This window comes from Onychostoma macrolepis, chromosome 07, assembly GCF_012432095.1.
Source record: "Onychostoma macrolepis isolate SWU-2019 chromosome 07, ASM1243209v1, whole genome shotgun sequence".
NCBI classification, from domain to species: Eukaryota; Metazoa; Chordata; class Actinopteri; order Cypriniformes; family Cyprinidae; genus Onychostoma; species Onychostoma macrolepis.
In genome coordinates this window covers 16049750-16073217 of record NC_081161.1, presented here as the reverse complement: position 1 = coordinate 16073217, position 23468 = coordinate 16049750, and the positions used below count along the sequence as shown (strand labels likewise).

The following is a 23468-nucleotide window of genomic DNA, read 5'->3' as shown; positions in this document are numbered from 1 at the left end:
TAAATAAACAATTCACTATACTAAGACTTAAACAAAGTGGCACTGATGGCAGGGGTGGTCAATCCTGTTTCTGGAGGGCCACGGTAGAGTTTAGCTACAACTCTAATTAAACCACCTGAACTAGCTAATCAAACTTCTGTGGCCTGTTGCATAAAGCTAGCAGAACAAACTCTGAGTTTCAGAATAAGTTGACAAAACCAAACAGATCCACCGGGGTTTTGATCAGGTTCAGCATGTTCACAAAATTTGATAGAAATGTTCTCTGTCAACTTGATCCAGAGTTTGTGATTAACTCTGGAGCGAATGCATCTGAAAGCGTGACACGTGCAGCAACCAGCGGAACATAGAGAGCATCGGTTTGATTCGATTCTCTGCCAAAGATTAAGAGATGTTGTTAATATAATGAATTTACAAGGCTGTTACTGCAGAAAAAGTTTGAGAAGGCAGCGGAAAGAAAATATCTGACTATGCGAATGAATCAGCTGAATTCAATACTTTATATAGTTTCACAAAGAGCTCAGAACAGCTTGATCATATGAACCTTTTATTAACAAATGAAAGGTTGCCTTCTAAAAGTGAACTGAACCAAAGAGAAAATGAAACATTGTAACATTTTAGTCCATTTCACAGTGTTGTTGTATTATTTATATACAATTAAAGTTTTTATTGATATTTGGAATAAGATTTTATTTTTTAAATACTTAAATTTTTAGTAATTTTTATGTGCATTTGCCATTTTTACAAATTTTTGTACTTTTACATTTTTTTTTAATACTTTTTTTGGTTTGGTTTTTTACTTGACTTCATAATATTTAATTAAAATGTCATAACTGGAGCTTCCAGGTGAAAAACAACAGGCTTCTCTCTGGTGAGGTATATAAGTAAAATACCTTTTTTATAATCTGTTGCTACTTCCAGTCAATTAATCAGTCATCATTTCCCTCCTCAGACATCGTCTTCCCAGTGTTGGACATCTTGCGTCTGGCTGTGCGCCATCCAGAAGTCAACGCCCAGCTTTGTGGTGGGACTGAAGGTGCCAGTCTTTGCAACCTACTCCTGGGTCTCATGTCTCTTGAGGGCAGGCCCGCAAATCAGATGCTGGCGCTCCGCACTCTCTGCAACTGTTTCTCTGGGTCTCATGGCCGCGCTCTACTCTTGGGTCAGCGTGACGCAGTCCTGTCCCGGGCTGGAGACCTCCGCGTCGTCTCCAACAAGAACATCCACGTGGCGCTGGCTACCCTGGTGCTCAACTACGCTGGAAGATTGTACGGTCAACCCACCGAGATCGAGGCGAAGGCACAGTGCTTATCTGTGGCCAGCACCGCCTTAGAGGTCGTACAGGACAGAGAGGCCATCTTCAGGCTGCTGGTGGCCCTGGGGACCACAGTGGCCGGGGACGGCACCGCAAAGGACCTTGCACGATCTTTGGGTGTCAACTCTCAGATTTCTAAATACGCCAGGGTCTCTGATCCGGCTAAAGTGGGCGAGTGCTGCCGACTAGTGCTTGATGAACTGCAGTGATGTTATGAAGGTGAACCGACTTCTCCTTCCATTACTACTCCTCCATGAGAAAAGCCCTCTTTCAGATCTCTTAAACTTCAATCTATATTTCATTAGTTTGTATTTAAATTTTCACATTTTGATGCTGAATGGATCTGAATGAATGCATGATGTGAATAAACACTGGTGATCAGTTGAAATCTTTACTAAAGCAAGGCTCATGTTATTGATGTAGATCAGTGGTTCGAATGCCCCATTACCCATTTAGGTTGCCCCTAAGATATTCCCAGTGTTTGTGCTGTAATTATGACCAAGCTGCTTGTTTTGGAGGTATGATTTCAGTTTCTTGATCTTGTGTTTTTAGAATTCTAAAGGGGTCATATGATGCGATTTCAAGTTTTCCTTTGTCTTTGGAGTGTTACAAGCTGTTCGTGCATAGATAAGATCTGTAAAGTTGTCTCAAACCCAAAGAGATATCACTGTGTTGGAAGATTTGCATAACACTGCCCAAATGTTTACGCAAATAAAGAATGCGTAACTTTTATTCTCGATGTAGTATTGTTGCCGCCACCGCCACGCCGTGGAGACGCTGTGTTTCCAAATATGGTAAGAGGCGTAATATTTCCATCATGCGCTTGAGGTATTAGGCCAATCACAATGCATTGGATAGCTAGCTGGCCAATCAGAGCACACCATGCTTTTCAGAACAATGAGCTTTGTAAAAATCAATGCGTTCCAGAAAGACGGGGCAGAGAAGAGCAACAATAATGTACGGTATATGCAAAATAATGTGTTATTTTTTATTAACCTTAAACCACAAACACATTGCATTACACCAAATACACAAAATAATGTTATTTTTAGCATTGTCCTATGACCCCTTTAATTTAATAATAATAATAATATATTATTTTAAGTCATTCTGTGGCCCCATTGTTGGCTTCAGAATGAAACTGCATTCATATCTCATTTTATTTTTGCAACATGACACTTCTGAGTGAAACCAGGTATTCTATTCTACAAGAAAAATCTAGTGTGCCTTTATTTAATTGGACTGTAAAACCTCGTTTTTTTTACAGGAGGTCAAAATGGAGGATTTGGAGGGAGAAAAAAACACGCGTGACATGAGCTGAAAGAACAATCTATTTAATTTTGATTGGGAAGACTTTTTTTTTTCATTCACATAAAACCACAGAAGTGTAATAAAGAAAACTGCTTCAATTTTGATTCCAAGTTGACATTTAAGGTAAAGGAAATATATTAAGTTTAAGTCTACTACCAGTGATTGTTCAACATTTATTTTTTTTAAATATTAAGCATCTGTAGTTAAAACACAGGTGAAATCCTACATGCCAGAAGTGGTTTAGCTTTCAAGTCTGTCATATTCAGGTAATAAAACTGTTTTACTATGCCACTGCTATTAAAATTACATTGAATAGTCACAACCCCAAACATTTCATGCCTCCACTATATTATTAGCAAGACACAAGGAAAATAAAACTAAATAAATAATGCTAAAACCAGAGCTCAAATACATACGTCTGAAGCAAGGTAGGCTTTTGCCACTCCTCTTGCCTTTTAGACTATTTTAGACTCCAAAAAGCTTCTCCATGTAAACAATTTTGAAATAACACACTATCAGCTTTGTGCAAGTTAGAGCACTGTGCGTTGTTAGTCTCTTTTGGACCATATAGAGTAGTAAACTGGCAGCTTTGTGACATGCTACACTCGAAGCATGAAGCAAGCCACCACAAAGCACATCATCTGGACAATCAAACTTATATAATGTATTCAGACAGTTTTCAGATACATTATGATATATGATTGACAGCATCAGGGTTTGATACAGCTTTAGTGATCATGATTAACTTTAGGTCCCACAGAAGATTGAAGCTTGATTTCACTGATGATGGATCTTCACAGCTATTTTGTGTTAAAGCAAAGGCAATAGTCTACAGAGAGCATTAATCACTCCCTTGAACCCTTGAAAAGGTGCTTCTAGTCTGTTTGTTTAACATATAAGTTGCTAGAAATTGCAATACTTCTGTCTAAAAGTTTGACCTTTAAACTCACATTTGCTAACGCAGATCTGCGTCCAAGTCACATTTGGAAAAATAAACCTTTAATCTATAGCATACTAATGAACAATCTTACGAGAACCTTTCGAAAATGTCTACGCTGCGTTGGACATCTCATCAGTGAGCTCAGCCATAATGTCATGAAGCCAAATGTCCCGTTCCTCTTGTGAAGTGTCCACCAAGAAGATAACCACCTTACGGTCCCAGGGCTGTGACGCCTCCTGCACTGATTCCAGCTGGGCTACCAGGGGCTTCTTCTCGACGTGGTTCCTGAACACAATGGAGGCCTCCTCAGACCACTGCCTGGGTTTCACACCTGGAAAGATCAGAAACACCTTAACACTCTACAATAAAATCATACCTGAACTTCTCAAAGTAGCAAAATGAAAAGGAGCAGCTGTTTGAGATCAGTTCTTTCTTAGCTACAGGCCCATATGTGTCAGGGACTATGACCAGGAGTGATAGTCAAAACAGCACACAGTCTGTAAAGTACTATGGTAAGTGATCTGAATATGGAAGAGTTATATTCAGTCAGATCTCTCCAAAAGCAATTTCCTTTCAGGAGCTGTTCTCCTTTAGCTGAATTTTTCCCAAACATGTATTATTTTATTTCACTCGTTCAGATCTTCAAACTTCTTCATTGATATACACTAATAACATGATTTTGTATTTTACTGTATTCTATTTTTTAATGGTACAGCACTTTGCTAAACTGTGTTTTGTGTTTGTGTGTGTATTTAAATACTGTTTAACAGCAAGATATTTTCATGTTTTTGAAAGAAGTCTCTGAAGCTGCATTTTTTTAATCAAATCAGAAATATTTTCAAATCAACAGTAATATTTTAAAATGTTTAAAATTATTTCAGTTTAAAATAACTTTCGCATTTTAAAGGGTTACTCCACCCAAAAATGAAAATGTTGTCATTAATCACTTGTCGTTCCAAACCCATAAAAGCTTCGTTCATCTTCTGAACACAATTTAAGATATTTTGGATGAAAACCGGGAGGCTTATGACTGTCCCATTGACTGCCAAGTAAATACCACGGTCAAGGCCCAGAAAAGTATGAAAATCATCGTCAGAATAATCCATCTGCCATCAGTGGTTCAATCTGACTATTATGAAGCGACGAGAATACTTTTTTTATGCAAAGAAAATAAAAATAACGACATTTATTCAACAATTCGTCTCCTCTGCGTCAGCGTAGCGCCATTTTGGAGAACATCCGCTGGACGCAAATAGCGTACGCTGTTCTGTGTCAGCCACGCCACACGGATACATCTTCTACGTTCTTATGGGGGTAAGTGATTAATGACAACATTTTCATTTTGGGGTGGAGTAATGTACTTTAAAATGTAATTTACTGCTATGCCAATCTTTCAGAAATAATTGTAATATTGTAATAATTTGATTACATTTTGATATTTTTAATTAATATCAATGTTGAAAACAGTTGTTCTTAATATTTTCTTAAATAAAAGGATAGCATGTGAAATAGAATAAAGGTTAATTTTCTATAAAAAATAAAAGTCAAGTTAAGTTAATGCCTTTCTGACTCTTTCAAATGGAGCTTATTGGATATTGTTGAAGAAGCATTCACAAGAACTGGATCATGGAAAAAATCTCTTCTGAAAGGACAGTGGATGGGTTTTAAGAGCTGATAGCGGTCTAAAACAGCAGTTTCAATAAATGAAAGAGTCTTTCTAACAGGAAATGAAGTGTACCAGCCAGCTGAGCAGTGATGGCCTGGAAGGGGAGCTGGCAGAACTCCTGGGTGAGGGGCCGGAGCTGGGTGCAGCTCACCAGCTCATGTTTGCCATAGTCCAGCTGAAACACTGACACCAGACCATTGGTCAGGACTCCTTTCACCAGTACACGATACCAGCTGTAAAATCACACAGATGATAAGTGGTCACATGGCCTCATAAAACACATCATATGGCCCAAGCCTCTCGTTTCCAGCACAGTTTAGCTCAAGCCCCAATTCTAAACATTTGAACCAGCTAATAAGGTCTTCAGGATCATTAGAAACTTCCAGGAAGTTATTTTGGGGCTAAACTCCACAGGAACTCTGGCCTTTTAAGAGCAGAATTGAACTCCCCTGACCTAGACACATATACAAAAGCACACTTACTTGTTTTCCACCTTGGCAGCACAGACTTGGTTCTTTACCACTTTAAGTGGTTTCTCCTCCATCTTATTATAATGCAGAATCATCTCCCCCATCAAATCCACCAGTTTGTACATATCGTGCCATGGCTGTAGTACAAAGTGCCCAGGATGGCATGCCACTGAAACAAACACGTCCAAATTCTGCCCAATCTCGGGCAGCTCCAGCAGTGGCGGAAGAGCTAGCTGTTCAGGCGGAGAGCCGGGAGGTGCACTCTGGCTCCCCAGCGGAGATGACATCCTCTTGGGTGTGTGTGGGGCTTTATCCTGTCCATCAGTGCTGAGGCTGGAGGTCTGGATGGTGGCAGGGTTTGTCGGGGCGTTGAGGGATTTTGAGGGCCCCCGGCTGCTTAAGAAAACATCCTTCTGGTGGTTCCACAGATTAGAGTTGGCCAGCTGTTGATTTAAACTGCAGCTTGTGTCGTGGAAGTTCTTGCTGGTGAAGAGATAAACATGAGCTAGGCGTTTGTGCTCATCCACTTTAGCTATCTAGAAAAACAAATGCAAATATTTTTAGTGCTTCTTTTCTGCCATTGTTAAAGGGATAGTTCGCCCAAAAATGAAAATTCTGTCATTAATTACTCACCCTCATGTCGTTCCAAACCTGTAAGACCTCCATTCATCTTCGGAACACAAATTAAGATATTTTTGATGAATTCCGAGAGTTCTCTGACCCTCCCATAGACAGCAAGGATACTACTATGGTCAAGGTCCAGAAACGTAGCAAGGAGATCGGTAAAATAATCCATGTGACGAAGCTATGAGATTACTTTTTGTGCGCAAAGAAAACAAAAATAACATCTTTATTCAACGATTTGTCTCCTCCGCATCACCCAGGATCCACTGAATGTAAACAACGTATGCTGTTCTGTGTATGAGTTGAGTTGTTGAATAAAGTTATTTTTGTTTGTATTCTTGTAGCTTCGTAAAATTACGCTTGAACCACTGATGTCACAAGGATTATTTTAACGATGTCCTTGCAACGTTTCTGGACCTTGACCGTAGTAGTATCCTTTCTGTCTATGGGAGGGTCAGAGAGCTCTCGGAATTCATCAAAAATATCTTAATTTGTGTTCCGAAGATGAACGGAGGTCTTACGGGTTTGGAACGACATGAGGGTGAGTAATTAATGAGTAATTAATAATAGAGAATTTTCATTTTTGGGTGAACTAACCCTAAGTACTTTGTACAAGAATCTTTGTGCCTTTTCTAAAAAAATTAGCCTCTGTTTTATGCTTGTATCTCATGTGCAAATAAAATAAAATGAAATGCAAATGTGAAGAGAGCAGCATTAGTATTGAACTGGCCTTCAAGCTGCAGTCACTGCAGTGGAGAGCCGTGTCTCTCAGCCACTGGACAGCATCTGGAGTCCATGAGCCTACGCTCACTGGCAGATCTGCCAGACAACACTTCAGTGCCTGCAGAGTGATAAATATAGGCAGAAAGACAAGCTTAAATATTAAATCACCCTCATGTTATTCCAAGTTTTTGTATTTATAATGAAATGTCTAAGCTGCTATCTTCATACAATGCAAGTGGATGAGGACCATGGACAGCCTTGGATAATATGGAAAAAAGCAGCCTGGACATTTTGGAGAGCCTAACAAAGTCATTACTGTTTGCAAACAAAAGCAAGTATTACTGTTTTTTCATGCCTTTCATTCAAAAAAATAAAAATGAACACAAAATGCTCTGCTGTTACAAACAACTACACTCATTAACATCTTTGTGCCATCATTATCTGTTGTCTGACCTGGGCTGGGGTGGATATGAGGTCACGCAGCGTAGGAGGTGGGATCTCTCTTAACTCAGTGACCTCGATTGATGCCTGAACGCCTACATCCACAAACAAGATGTCCACCACCCGGCTGCCGTGCAGGTTTGTTATCTATGGCGAAACCACAGTGGACACAGTTTTAGACCTGAATCTCCAGGAATGATGCATACTGTATGTTGAACTCATAATTACGGTTCAAGTAGGAAACTCTTAATTTTATGAACCTCTCCCACTTGACCATTGCACCATAATGAACAAAATAATAGCGACTTCAACAGTAAAAGGTTAGTAGTTTTGTAGCAACTTCTATATTTTTGTTTGACGTCATATTTTACACTATATTTTATGTCATGTTTTATACGCTACTGTTCAACCGCTTGGGGTACGTGAGACCTTTTAATGTTTTTGAAAGAAGTGTTTTATGATCACCAAGGCTGCATTTATTTGTTTAAAAATACAGTAAAGCAGTAATATGGTGAAATATTATTACAATTTAAAATAACTGTTTAAATGTTAATATTTTTCAAAATGTAATGTATTCCTGTGGTATCAAAACTGAACTCCAGCTTTCAGTGTCACATGACCGTAATACATTTTTTTAGAATTCTATGATGAATAGAAAGTTCAAAAGAACATCCATGCTAAATAAAAGAATAAATGTTGTTGTTTTTTTTAAATTACTGACCCCAAACGTTTGAATGGTATAATGTGTAAGACGAATTTCTGCAGTAATGAATCATTTTGATGTCATTATCAACAAAGCCACACACAGAAGAACTATTTTAGCATTATGAGAGATACCATAAAAATGAAAAATGTCTGAGGACATGAACAGCTCAGTCAACATGAATGCAGTGTTCCTGGTGCATGAGGGAGCAACTCCATAAAATACATTTAAAGAAACAAATCAAGATGAAATGCTCATTTGAGGCCTTAGGACTTAGGACTAATAACTCTTTTCTTTTCTTAAAGGGATAGTTTACCCAAAAATGAAAATTCTGTCATTAATTGCTCACCTTCATGTTGTTCCAAACCCATAAAACCTTCGTTCATCTGTGAAACACAAATTAAGATATTTTTGATGAAACTCGAGAGCTTTCTGACCCTCCATAGACAGCAAGGGTACTACCATGATCAAGGCCCAGAAAGGTAGTAAAGACATCATTAAAATAGCCCATGTGACATCAGTGGTTCAACCGTAATTTTATGAAGCTACGAGAACACTTTTTGTGTGCAAAGAAAACAAAAATAATGACTTTATTCAACAATTTCTTCTCTGCAGTTTCAGTCTTCGACGCGTGTTCCTGAAAGTACCATACATTTGTTTGTTTTTTTGCTTTGTGCACAAAAAGTATTCTCATAGCTTCACAATATTAAAGTTGAACCACTGATGTCACACGGACTATTTTAACAAAGTCCTTACTTCCTTTTTGGGCCTTGAACGTGATAGTTGCGTTGCTGTCTATGCAGGGTCAGAAAGCTTTCGGATTTCTTCAAAAGTATCTTAATTCATGTTCTGAGGATGAACGAAGGTCTTGTGGCTTTGGAACGACATGAGGGTGAGTAATTAATGACAGAAATTTCATTTTGGGTGAACTATGCCTTAAATGCTTCTGCTGACAGAGCAGACTCACCTCCACCCGGGACCATTTGCCTTTATATCGAGCCAAACAGATTTTGCCACAGAAAGGCCGAGAAACCAGCAACTCTGATGTGACCTTTTATAAAGGAAAGATATGTGAGCATATCCTGTCTGCCAGACAACAGGAGGAAACATACCATGAAACGGACATCAAGCTTCTCTACAGGGTGCTGATATGCACTATAGTAAACAATAACTATTTAAAACACTTTGATGAATACACTGATGTCTATGTTAGACACTCTAGCACACAATCTGTGCCAGCAGGTAACTATTTATTAGGGATTATGTACTTGACGCCTGCCAATCCTATTAAACCCATAATCCCAATCTGTCTATTTTGGCCTCTTCACCTCCTCTCAAGAAGTCTCTAGCAACATATTTGAAGCAGCACATACAGAGATTATGCCTGTTGCAAGTGCGGCACCTGGGAATGTAAATAGTTTTCAGTTTTCTCCAGAAATTCGTTGAGTTTAGTCAAGCCTCTGGAGGGCACCTGACAGTAGATCGTCCCATCTGAGCAAACGCTGGTCACATTCACATTCATGTAGGCACTGTTCACCTATGACAGAATACAAATGTATTCCATTCACTTAATCACTGATTGGCACACATCACATTAATAAATTACATTTTAAACTTTTGAGTATTGATTATGCAACAGCAGATTTCCAAAAGCACTGATATAATTGGTGCAAGTACTGTGGTAGTATGATAGTATTGCCATGCTTTTTGGACATGCTACCTTGTCAGTAACATGGTATTCTTGAGGCACATTGGCATGTGCCCAAAGTTACCATCACAGTATTTTTGGGGATAGAAGGGTTTCATTGTAATAGCAAACACTTTTTGGTTACCTTTAAGGGACTCTCTAAGGATTTGTCTTGTAGAGCTTTCATACAGGCAGCATTGATGTTGATATCATCATCTTGTGATGTGTCATACAGGACCACCAGAGGCACTTCCTGACGCTCTAAGATCTCAGCCAATAGGATCTTGCCAGTGGCCATGAACTCAAACCTCTTCAGTACTCGCTGCTCCTGACTGAATGACTCCAGGCCTGAAACAAATTGATATAAAGACGATATTTGACATTAAATGTGAAACTGTTTAGTCTGTGAATTCATAACTGAATGCAAATCTCACCTGCTAGTTTACATTTGGTGGCTTGGAAAGGCAATCTATAAAACTTCTCATGTAACTCAAACAGTTTGCTCTTGCTGATGACTTCAGAAAAGCCATGATCCACGTAGTACACCTGTTTAAACATCAACATACAAGTGAGGTAATACTTCTTACAAAAACAACATTATCTTGGAGTTTATGGTTTATGAATGAAGATATTGCACAAATGTATCATAGATCTAAACAACCTCAGTTCTACAAAAGAAAACCATAATGATCCACTGTGAACTGCACTAGTGCTTCTCTACCAGGGGGTCGGAAATTATTTAAAGGCATAGTTCACCCAAAAATAAATTCTGTCATTAATTACCCTCATATCATTCCAAACCCATAAGACCTGTGTTCATCTTCGGAGATATTTTTAATTAAATCAGAGAAATCCATCAGAAATTAGTCTTCATTTGTGTTCCGAAGATGAACGAAGGTTTTATAGGTTTGGAATGACATGAGGGTGAGTAATTAATGACAGAATTTTTTATTTGAATGAACTATCCTTTTAAAACAACACAAAACAAGCTTTTAAATAAGCTAAAACATCTAACAATCAAGCTAAAATGTCATATTTCTTATTGTCACAGTCTTGGATACCTGAATACATGAGGGAATTCTAGATTTCTAGACCTGGAGAAGTCATGGAAATTTCTGTTATGAATATAATTTTTATGTCAAGATGTAAAGCATGATTTGTGTGATTTCTATAAGTAATATAAATTCATTATTGAAAACTAAAGCACATTCAAATGACAGAAATTACAGAATTTACTTATTTTAATTTTAATATAATTTAATAGCTTCTGAAAAAAGAAAACAAACAGCTTTGTCATTACAGCAGAAATACCAGAAATACCTTACTCTACATGGGGAGCCTCTGAATACTTTCTTGAATAATGTGAGGCCTTAAAGTCAAAAAGGTTGAGAACCACTACACTACTCTATTATGTTGAGTTGTGTTCTTCAATGACCCCATAACGCACCTTGACCTTGTCGGCCATGACCTCACAGACTTGTGCTCGGAGAATCTCCTCCTCTTCCTCGGCACACACAGCAGTCAGCTGACCTGTTAATGGTGAAGTCAGAGCCACCTTGTTGCTGTCTTGCCCATAGAACTCTCTCATTTCATCTTCTAACTTCTCCTGCGCCTTAGAGTAACCTTCACCTATGTACCTGCACATAAACAGACACACACACTTCGTCAAGAGTACAACAGTGGCCTGACAGATTTTCCCTCCACAAGCATTTCCAAAAATTCTTCAAACAAAGAATGCTATTGTCTGATCTAATCCAACCTGCTCTGAGATGAATCTAAGCAAAGGCATGATAAGGGTCACACCCTCATGATCTACAGGATATTGATTATAAATCGCACCTCAGAATGACGTTGTTTGTGTCACCTGCTTCCACCACCAGGACAGAAGGGTATTCCTCTCTAGGGATGACAAGAGGAGGAACAGTCTGGCTGCTCAAACTGCGCTCTACTGCGTCTTTCGTCTCTGAGCCAGCCAATCCCGACTGGTTACGGTTCTCGTCTTCTACTACTTTTGCATACAGAATTGCTCTTTTGGGGTTGTCCGGCATGGGGTAGTCAATCGTGCATATATCTGAAAGAAGGGTGAGGTGGTCCAGCACAAACTCCGGTAGTTTACATTTATATGTGTCCTGATACAGTTTGGGCAGAGCGTGGGCCCACAGGCCACTGCTGTATTTCAAGAGCAGCTCTCCAAGCTTCTGCTTGACGTCGGGTGGTAGATCCCTAGGGGATGCCGGAGTGCTTGATTTGGAAGTGGCAGATGATCTTTGAGTGTGAGGTTTTTTGTGATGAAATGGGGATTTGTCATGGGTGGGGGGTGTAGCAGCACTATGTGGGGCAAACTGGCTAGTTTCTTTAGCAGGGTACAGCAGCAACTCTTGGGGTTTGGTACTGCATGGTTTTTCAACCTGCAAACCGAACAACAAGACAGCATTTTTATTCTGCAGACAAATACACAGAGCTAATTTATTAATTATTTATGCACAATTCAATTTGAGGTCTCAAACGAACAAAAGGGACCTTTCCCAATCAGTGGGCATTTATCAACCACTTTACCGTACTGGATGCCCCTAAAAGCCCCAAGTGGGTTAGCAAATCAGGCAAAGCAGTTGAAAACACCCACAGCCTGTGGAATGCCCTTAACTGATTGGGCAATGCCCTCTAGGGTACTGCAGAAATCTATACTTGGGCAGACTTCTGGCTGCGCATCTGGTGGCACTGTGACTTGTGAACTACAACAGCCACATCCATGTGATCAGTCCCCTAAAAATATAACACCAATTCCTGTTTCCTTTTTTGTGATTAATTTAATCCCTCACCATGACACTGTTCAAGATATAAGTGTTTTGGCATAATGTTGGCCAATTTTGGTGAGAATCACATGAACTGTCTCCAATTCTCTCTCCAACCCTTAGAATTAAACTGGCAAATATGCAGAGCTGTAGGTGCTACACACAGCCATGAACAACAAAAGAACAAGCTAAATGTGCATTATGTTAATGAGTTTTGATTTTTGACTTCAAAATGGTCTTATATTGTCAATAAACAGTCTTTTTGAACTTGGGAGGAAATTTTAAGTTCTGAAAGTTACAATTTGTTTTCATAAATTGATTCTCATGTCTTAACCCCTTTAATGACACAATTACACATAATGCTACTGTGTTCTAATGAGATCAGATGACAGGCTAATCAGGCATCTGTAAACTTACAGTACAAATGTGCGTCCAGTGTTCCAGGTCTTTCAGGGCTTCACTGGGTAGATCTTGTTTATAATGCTCTCGATACAGCTGAGGCAGCTTGGATACCCAGAGGCCATTGCTGTGCTTGTTAAGAACCTCTTTAAGACGGGACTGCACCAGCTTCGGACTGTAAGGCGCAGAATGAGGCAGTCTGGGTTTTGATGGAGTTGTGTTTTCATTCAGGATAGAAGGGGCTAGAAATATCAACAACATACATGCTGCAGCTTATTAGCAATACTGCATTGACAAACTATAAAATAAACCATAAACAGATGCTAAATAAATCTGCAGTGAATCACAGACTCTGTTCATTAAGTCTTATGACAATTTTGTCATTATTTATTCACCCAAGAGAATATGACTTTCCATTTATGACATTGTTTTCCCTTTCTGGGTGAACTATCACTTTAAGATATAGCCCATAGCAACATCAGAACTGAAGGCATGTAGTCCTGAGAGATCCCTCTGTGTAACAGCGGGAGCTTTTTGCCTGCTTGAGACAGAAGTTTACTGTTCTCTTTTCATCCTTAATGAACATCCCATGCCTGGAATGTTTTCTGGGACAGGAAGTTAAGTTAGAGGCTCCAGGATAACTATAACCTTTAAAGGATTTTCTTGTGGTGAGAAATGTTTAGACACCCTGCATATTTAACACTTTTCCACCCAAAATTTGCTCACCATTGCTCTGCTGTTGGTTTTGGGAGAGATGGGCATGGACTTCTTTTTGGAATCTGGAGGGGAGTGTCATTCTTTTGTCTGATCTAGGAAAAAAACATGAGATTATATTAGGGAGAACTTGAAATCTGTAATTTCGGTTAATATACCAAAATTAATGTAAATATAAATATATAAATATGCCAATATGAATTTTTTTTTTTTTTTGGCAGCGGTTTGTTAATAGCGATATATGCTATTTACGCTAAGTGCAAATAGCAATAGATGAAAAAGTAAAAGATGAAAAAGCAAAAGTGAAACTAGAGTATTTTCTTAGCGACAGATGCTATTTACACTAAGTGAAAATAACGTATTTTTTTAGTGATGATAGTGATTTACGCCAAGTACAACTGTGCAAGTAACAATGGATTCTATTTACACCAAATGAAAATAGCAGTATTTTCTTAGCAACATGCTATTTACACTAAGTGCAAATAGCCATAGCTTCTATTTACACTATGTAAAAATGGCAGTATTTTCTGCTTTTATACTACTTGTTGCAAATAGTGGCAATGATTTGCACCCATAGACTGTAAAAAAAGATGGACGACACGTCTCTGCTTCCTTCCACTATAGAAAAGTGAAGTGAATACATCGCAGTATGGCCGCTGCCATCTTGAGTAAATGACGTCATTTGTAGCCCAAGTCTGCGCATTAGAGATTTGTTTGGAGCCAGAGTCTGCGCAGAGGTGGAGCTGCGGAATCAAACTCCCGCCAAAACTCCCGCAGACCCAATCAACCATAGCGACACACCCCATTTTTATAGCATCAAATTACTAGCTAAAATCAAACGTATCACAAAAACGAACAATTGAACATATATCAGCGTGATAACAACTACCTTAAATGACCAAAACCATATTTCGGAAAATTGTATTGGAAGTGTAATTTATTTTATTATTTTGAATGAAGTCCCATTCGTTTACATGGAGAGGGTGGGGTTTATGACCTGTACTGCAGCCAGCCACCAGGGGTCGATCAAAGAGCCCGCAGCGTCACTTTTAAGGACGAGTGAGACACACCCGTTTGCACCTCAGTATTGTAGTACATTATAAAACAGTATGCAATAATAACGCATTGAATGTAAATTATAGGTTTTATTAAAATTATTAAATGGATGCTGAACCCTAACCCTACCCGATACTTCATTCATTTTTATTGAAATTCAATGCTTTTCTGATGTGATATGAGATGTGAAAAGGGAAAAGAATGAGCTCGGCAAAAGGCGGATTCGAACTCGGGTCGATCGCGTCAAAACGTCTGCAGTACACATTTTACCACTTACACCACTGGAGATGTTCTTTGACAACCGTCTTTTGTAATGTTGTCTAGCTGTCACACACTGGTGGGTGGAGTTAGTGTAAATAGCCTCTGCCAACAAGGCGGGCTATTTGCACTTTTCTTCATTATAATTAACTCTTGATGACTTCACCTTTGGCATTCCACCGAACCAGAGTCACCCTATTTTTTATTTATTTGACATTGTAATGCTGTCAAAATGCCTTAACTTCAATCTTCCCTTGAAAAAACAGATTTCTGGTGTTGTATGCCAGACTTTTTCCAATCTTAAACTCCACCCTTTGACAACCAACTGCATTCTTTTTTGAGTGAATATCCCATATCTCAAAACCAAACATCAACCATTGGACAGAACCAAGCTGGTACCCCACATTTTTTAATTTTTCGATTATCTGTTTCACGCTTATGTCCATCAAAATACTAAAGAAAATATAATGATGCAAAATAGGATTGAGTTACAGAAAAAATACATTAAAAAAAAAATACAAATATGCTTATACTCCATTACTGCCGGGTTATCCTCCTAATCTGTGTAATTAATCGGTCAGCTTAATTCTGCTGCAAAATAGCCTAGTACAGTTTTCATAAACTAAGCGGACAGGAGGGATATAGAGCAAATAATACAATGGTGATAGGACAAAAGCAGACATTTTGGCAAAGTGCTGCAGCATGATAAAGAAGGGGTGTGGAGGTCTTTTTGCGTATGATTCTAGGTGTCAGATGACCCAAACTCCCCCTCAACCTGTACCAAAGGGAAAGTGCTGATTCATTGTGGACTGGTTTAGAATGGCTAATCTGTGAGAGAATGGAGGGAGGATTAACAAACCCCAGTACACCCGCTTAACTCTGCCACCCTCCGCACCCTCACAGCCATTGTGTGTGTGCCACAGTAAGCGATACAGAACACAATTCTAAAGAGTGAGGTCAGTTGTTTGCTCTCAATGGCTTTTGGCTGGAGTGATTTCATACACACACACACACACACACACACACACACACACACACAGACAGCACCCTTCATTCGATTGCTGATTAAGCACTGGGCTCAGACAACATTCAGCTGAACTGTTCTCTGTTATTGCCAATCAAGTCAGACAGTATCAACAGCTAGAGACATGCAGTTGCAAAACTGGAAAATTAACAGTCGGTGAAAAAATAAAGAGCTTGTTTCTGTTGACTCATTAGGGCTTGATTTGTATTCTCAGCTACTTGCTCGCCAAAATGCTGCTCACACAATTGGCGCACTTACTTTAAAAGATGCTTTTTTGTAAGAAAGTGTCAGCTGTACTTTTTATCAAACTTATTTATTTGTAGCTCTTAATGTGGCTATAATGCAAAGTTTTACCTATTTTTATTGCATTTTATCACTGTTTAAGACTCCACTTGACAGACTAATGAGCTAATGAGTCTTTCACCTTTCTGAGGGAAGGGAGGGTCTTCTTGTGGGTGTGTTTGGGGGTGTGCTGTGGGGTCTGCCGCCTTTCCCATCAGGCTGGGAGTCCCTCAAGCTTCCTGTGCGAGGAAGGGGGTCTCCATGTCCCCCTCCACGACCTCCACCTCGCCCCAGACGTCCACGATGGTCGGGCTGTCTCAAAGATGTCCTTGGCCTTGCTATGAAGGAGATGAGACAATATCTAAATCTAAAAAGTAAAATATATAATCTAATATATAAGACTGAAAATAACACACAAATAATTTTTGGCCTATTTCCCATCTACAGAGACAGAATTTGAAGCATTTGAGTGTCCTGTGAGCTGTGACCCATTTACAGTGTTTTGTAATGACATGAATTTCCTTGAACAACAATTTCTATCAACATACTGCAATTAAAGCACACTTCTTCACATGGACTCTATTATTGCAGGATTACACTGTGTCTTTCCCAGGCACTAATAGAAAAGCAAACAGAAACCACTATAATCAGTGATTCTGTCTACACTGCATGCATGCCACGACAAGTCACCGACAATAAAATGATGCAGTAAGCAGCATTCTCTAACAATAATATCAAAAAGATGAAAAATATCAGTTTATCTCTGATTGTCAGAAGACAATAAAGGATGCAAACCTACCATAAAAGTATCTTATAATTGGTCCATACGACTCATATGTTCTAAAGCCTTACAAAAGCTTTGTGTGATAAACAGACTACAATGTTTTCGTTTTTTTTCCGATGGGTTGTTATTAACTGCTGTGATTGAACCGGAGACAATATCAGTCTGACTCATGCTGTTATTTTCAACCAGATCAATGAATTAACTCAAAAGAACAATTTGTTCACAAATCTGATATTACTGCTTCTCTCATAAAAACATGTCAAACAAATGCCAATATTTTTTTAGTGAACTGTAACTTAGATATCTGTCTGTTCTTCACACAAAACAGTCATATACTGTAGCTTCAGAAGACTTGGAATTTTGTGAATGAGTAATACGGACCGCTTTTATGGGCAGATACTGTTTTTGCTCCTTTTGTGCTCCAATTCTCCTTTGTATTCCATGGAAGAAAGACAATCACACATGTTGGGAACAACATGGGGAAAGTAAACTTTTTTGGGGGGGGTTGGGTGAACTCTCTTTAACAAATACTATAGAAACAATAGAACAAATACTATTTTTATAGACTCTATAAAAATATCAGTTTGTTGAGCTTAATCCTCTATAGTCAAACAGATGAAGCCAAACACTGTAAGCTAGATCAAACATATCATTGCACACAAATCAGTTTACTTATCAGACAATCTATAAGATATTACTCTGCACGTTCTCCAACAAGATAACCATGAAGTCATCACGAGAAATTAGAACATGCAACAATATTAAACATTCAGATAAAGCATATGAAATGCAACAGTGGCTGCAAACTTGTCTCAACTAAATAACAATTGCATCATACTTCAAACCCATTTTCTCTCATGCACATTCAATATGACATCATTCCACTAACCTGACTGTAACAGAATGACATCATACCTTGCAACCCGGCAGTAAACTCAGCCGGCTGCTTGCTAACAGCGCAAGCCGTCCAACCAGCCTAGCGTGAAAAAGTGGCAGCAATTTAACACCTTATCACTGTCTACAGCCCTCCTGAGATAAGCGCTCCACAGGCTGATAGTTTCTGCAAGACAGCGGACGGTGAGCTAAGAGGACAAAAACAGGCAGAGCATCACCACAGCAGCGGCAGTTGAGTCATTAAATGACAGATGAGGGGGAAAAAAAAGAAACGTTTTCAGACAATCCTCCCCTGAACAGCCACGCAGGCTCTGCTGTACCTCTCCACAACACTGCAGTCTCCAGACCTCCCTCTCTCTCTCTCTCTCTCTCTCTAGGTCAATACAGATGCCCGCTTTCTGCTGTATCACGGCAAGCCAAGTAAGTACTGAGTCACTGATCAAGGGACAGCGTGAGCGCAGAAAACACTGAAGCTGACAGTGAGTTTGCAGTTCCCAGAACAGCCGCAACCTGCATGATCTAATGCAGCGCTTTATTCTTAGTACATCCAGAACTGTGCTCACATCCTCAGAGGAGTTTAAATAGGCCATATGCACAACCAAAAAAGACACGGGATGCACAGGACTCCAGCATACATTCTCTTTAAAATGTCTCATGGATAATACATAGACGTGTTGCATTCACAGTCACATCTAACAAAACTGTAAACTAAAATAGACTTTAATGAAACTTCTACTGAAACTTGTGTATTTGTAATTATACATGTTTGTAATGATTACGTTGAAATTTAGTACATTTAAAATATATTAACTGTAAATGTAACATTGCATAACAGTAGTTAAAATTATAATGAAGTACTTTACATGTGCTTTAGTGCTTTCGACAACAAATCAAAATAAATGTAGCCTACCTATTCAAAGCATGACAAAAAAATTAATGATTATTTAAAATGTACTTTTAGCATACATTCTCTATATAATGTATTCTGAATAACACTTTAAAGTAGGAGTTGCATGCACAATCAAATTTAACAAAACTAATCAGAGTCTCACCGTTCAGTGCAAGAGGAGCTGCTGGTTTGACTCTCATTTGACAGTTCACCACTTGAGGTCGGCCGGTCCTCTTAGCTGTGCGCTGACGGGCCGCAAGCTTAGTAATGTGGGTCATCTCGTTTCCTGTGGTAGCATGGCACACCACCTATGGGTTTTTAACCATTTCAAATTTTAGTATTCACATATATGCTGAAAAACTGAATTTCAAAAGGTAAGTCAGAGACTTACCTCCCCAGACTGCCCTTTATCCAGTTTCACGACCGAAGGCATGCTGTGCAGGAGGGTGTCCAGCGTGGCATACCCCAACTGTTTATAAGGTATGAGCTCACCCGTCATGTCTTTATACTCTACCTGCAGGTTAGACAGTGACACACCACTCTTACTGGACTGGAGCACCGCCCGTACCATCTTCTTCACAAGTTCCTCATCCGCCATCTTAAAAACAACAAGGAAACACTACTGTTCAAATGTTTGAATTTGGCGAGATGTTTTAATTTTTTGAAAGAAGTCTCTTATGTTTATTAAGGCTGCATTTATTTGATCAAATTTACAGTAAAAACAATAATATTGTGAAATGTTATTATTTAAAATAACTGTTTTAATGTAGTTTAAAATGGAATTTATTCCTGTGATGACAAAGTTGTGTTTTCAGAGGCCATTACTATAGTCTTCAGCGTCACACGATCCTCCAGAAATCATTCTAATATGCTGATTTGGTGCTCAAGTAACATTTCTTCTTATTATATGTGACCCTGGACCACAAAACCAGTCTTAAGTCGCTGGGGTATATTTGTAGCAATAGCCAAAAATACATTGTATGGGTCAAAATTGTGCATTTTTATTTTATGCCAAAAATCATTAGGATATTAAGTAAAGATCATGTTCCATGAAGATATTTAGTGAATTTCCTACCGTAAATATATCAAAACTTAATTTTTGATTAGTAATATGCATTGCTAAGAACTTCATTTGGACAACTTTAAAGGCAATTTTCTCAATATTTAGATTTTTTTTGCACCCTCAGATTCCAGATTTTCAAATAGTTGTATCTCAGACAAATATTGTCCGATCCTAACAAACCATACATCAATGGAAAGCGTATTTATTCAGCTTTCATATGATGTAGAAATCTCAATTTTGAAAAATTTACACTTATGACTGGTTTTGTGGTCCAGGGTCACATATATTGAAAACAGTTGTGCTGCTTAATATTTTTGTGAAACCATTATACATTTTTTTCAGAAAGTTCAAAAGAACAGTATTTATTTGAAACAGAAATAGTTAATTGTACCAATGTAAAAGTCTTTACTCTGATTTTAATGCACTCTTTAATGCACTAAAGTATTAGGCTAGTTTCGTCCAAAAAATGGATTTTACCGCCCCACATTTTTGAATGGTAGTGTACCTTTACACTTGACACCAATAAAACAATTTTGCGCCAACAGATCACTGTAAAGCCACATTGACAGAACAAACAGTGCTAGGTGGTCAGAGCTCACACGACTGTTAATGGGTTTATGAGTCCTGCATTGATCTCCTTTATGCTGAAAAGTGTTATTGATTACAACACATATAAAGCTACTGGACATCAATGACCATATCTGATAGCTGACAAACAGTTAAATATGTTTTAGAATATATCTCATCAAGTCTTATTTATCTAAACTTAACATTGGCAGGTAAGAGTATGCAACTGTGGTACTACCGGCATTTTGTGTCATTTTATTTTTGGTATGGGCATAGTGGTATTGCTGATGTGACTAATGAATTGAACAAAGCACACTGATTTCTAGACTAGCCGGTCACAACCAGACAGTTAAAGCTGCACAAATGGATCATCTCATAACACACTGTTTATTCGTTTTATGGCCAGTCAGAATGGCTTGTGTTCAAGAAAGCAAGAGCCAACACCAGCAGTTTAAATCAGCAAGTATCCATAGAAACCTCTTTCAACCCCTTGTGAATGAGAAATACACTTTAAAAAAAGAGTACTTATTATGGAAATAATACACCTCAAAAGAATATATTTAACTGTGAACTGAATGTAACATTTTCAGACACTTAACTGCATAGATAAACTGCATAATTATAGTTTATATTTATATTAAATACACTTAGCTGAACTTTAGAGTGATTTTTGGCCCACTTGAGTAGGATTACAGTAAGTAGGCTAAATCTTTATATGTAATTTCATAATTACTTCTATTGTCTTTGAAATGTGGTTAAAGTCTTCTGCTGAACTCTTCTGTAATGACAAGTATTTGTGGTAAATATACTTTAAAGTCATTTTTATTGAAACTTGTATGTCGTGTATTTCATATATTTGTATTTACACATGCAATAATTAAATTGCAACTTAGTACATTTACAATATGTTACCTTTGTAATATTATAACACAATATAGTTAAAAGAACTATTATCAAGTACTTTACATGTGCTTTAGTACTGCATGTTAGTCAACACATCAAAAGAAATGTATGTCTTTTAAATACAACAAAAGAAAATACTATTAACAAATTAATTAAAACATTTATTTTGACAAAGTGCCCTTTTAAAAAAATTTACTTAAGTGTCTTTAGAAACATAGTCATGAAAGTGACTTTAAGTACAGGTAAGTGTCCTTTTATTTAATAAATATTATATTATCCGCAAGTACAGTTTCTTAAGTACACTAGAAATGCACATTTAATTGTGTAAAAACAACTACCCAACTTTTGCAATAAATGCAAACATTATTAAGCCTTAATGTCAATTTAAGCACGTCATTACATTGTACATATTTCATAACATTTTCTGTATTATCTTCTATTACTTAGTAGTGACGTACATATTTAAGCTACAATTTTAATTCATGTGCACTTCATAAATAAATCTCCACTGTGACTGAACAAGCCAATAAGGCCCCTTTTTGCATACACATCACAACAAATGCATACCTCCACAAACTATTTGTTTAGAAAAATGCTTATATATATATATATATAGCATTTTTCTAAACAAATAGTTTGTGGAGGTATGCATTTGTTGTGATATCATTACAGGCATGACCAAAGCTATTTAACTTCTGTTTTCTTAAGGTCATTTCGACAGAAGTTAAACAGAAGTTAAATAGCTTTGGTCATGCCTGTAATATGTCATAAACCATGAAGCTGCAGGTATAGTTGACATGACATGTCAAGCACTATAATGACAGCAGTGTCATGCAGTATAATGAATCTAAAACTAAACAGCATTAAACTGATAATGCAATTTTTATTGTTGCAATATTTTATGGTTGTGACTCCACACTGACACTTCCTTTTCCTTTATATATTTACATTTTATTCTAAAATCTTGGTGTTATCCATGTTATAATGCCCGTGTTAGTTGTAACACCCCTGTAGCTCAATGTGAGCATTTATCAATGAAATGAAAGAGAAAGTAATGGGAATTGGCATCTGTGCTCGTGTGCACTACACGTTTAGACAGTTGACTGCCGTTTTCAGGGCAGATTGAGACACACCCTTTATTCTGGACACTTAACACTAACGACGGTCGCCAACAAAAACACTTTATAGCTGTATTTCATACAGCTATTTTATAGTTAGACGACTTTATTTAGTTGAAATGTGATGCAAGTTAGTGTATTTACAGCAGGATGGTTGACACAATGAGCATGCATCATATTTACAGAGTAAGTTTCGTGTTAAAGAATTTGGACTGGCCAACTAACTTACTGTCGAGTTATCCGCTCCCTCCGGCCATTAACTCCCAAATATCTCACTATAAACATGTTTTAAATGTGTGTTCAGAAGTTTAACTTTACTTATTTGAACCGGGTGATTATTCGCGGTCTGTTTAGCTCACTGTCAATCAAAGTTACAGTAGTAGCTATAAACTGACACTCATACGCGTCTCTCTTCCACCAAAGCTGCTTAAATATAAAGCGGCGAGTTCGGATACTTTCACAATGTCTCAGGTCTTACCGCTCAGTGGATGTGGGTCGGTCAGGCCGGTTTAGGTGACAGTAACTGGCTCTGTGACACTGGTCGCGGTGTCCTCCTCGCGGTTTGTCGCGCTGGCGGTGTTTGCGAGTCCCGCAGAGAGCTGCTCGCACCATCCCATCTGTAATTACACACAACGCGCATGCGCACTACACACTGCATAAGCAGGTACAAAAGACTACTCATGTATTGTATTGTACTGTCATTTTACTGTGTTTTTTTGGATTTCTTTGTTATTGTTTTATACTTTTAAACTTATATTGGTAGAAAAACGATTTCGTTGAAAAGGAAAAGTACATTTAATTCAAACGTAGGCAACATTGAAACGCATTTTAACATTCAATACGCCTTA

General features: G+C 38.2%; 2 protein-coding genes across 3 annotated transcripts in view; one reads left to right on the top strand and one right to left on the bottom strand.

Moving 5' to 3' along the window:
* The window catches only part of plaa (phospholipase A2-activating protein), a 9475-nt gene extending 6774 nt beyond the window's left edge, over positions 1-2701 (top strand). Inside the window, exons 14-15 of one of the 2 annotated variants that reach the window (XM_058782000.1) lie at positions 950-1531; positions 2580-2701. In XM_058782000.1, the coding sequence (XP_058637983.1) occupies positions 950-1521 (572 nt within the window). In that variant the 3' untranslated portion in view covers positions 1522-1531; positions 2580-2701. Of the gene's footprint in view, positions 1-949; positions 2045-2579 lie in introns of those variants that run through there. The other variant, XM_058781999.1, reaches the window with a different exon arrangement.
* On the bottom strand, positions 2631-23468 carry tdrd7b (tudor domain containing 7 b). The gene is made up of 17 exons (XM_058781998.1): positions 23099-23468; positions 19361-19567; positions 19133-19277; positions 16545-16740; positions 13795-13877; positions 13087-13310; positions 11717-12285; positions 11325-11514; positions 10312-10423; positions 10023-10225; positions 9593-9727; positions 9158-9241; positions 7500-7634; positions 7054-7164; positions 5712-6235; positions 5302-5462; positions 2631-3894 (listed from the first exon to the last, which is right to left on the bottom strand). The coding sequence occupies exons 2-17, from the start codon at positions 19565-19567 to the stop codon at positions 3674-3676; spliced, it is 3300 nt and encodes a 1099-aa protein (XP_058637981.1). The 5' UTR covers positions 23099-23468; the 3' UTR covers positions 2631-3673.

Bases quoted from the DNA above. Each gene is read 5' to 3' on its own strand.
- tdrd7b (XM_058781998.1), bottom strand. From the start codon at position 19,567: ATGGCGGATGAGGAACTTGTGAAGAAGATGGTACGGGCGGTGCTCCAG. The intron at 10,424-11,324 runs GTGCGTTATGGG...ATGTTTAAACAG, and splicing joins TCATGGCCGACAAGGTCAAG to GTGTACTACGTGGATCATGG. The intron at 6,236-7,053 runs GCCAGTTCAATA...TTGTTTTTCTAG, and splicing joins GCAGTGACTGCAGCTTGAAG to ATAGCTAAAGTGGATGAGCA.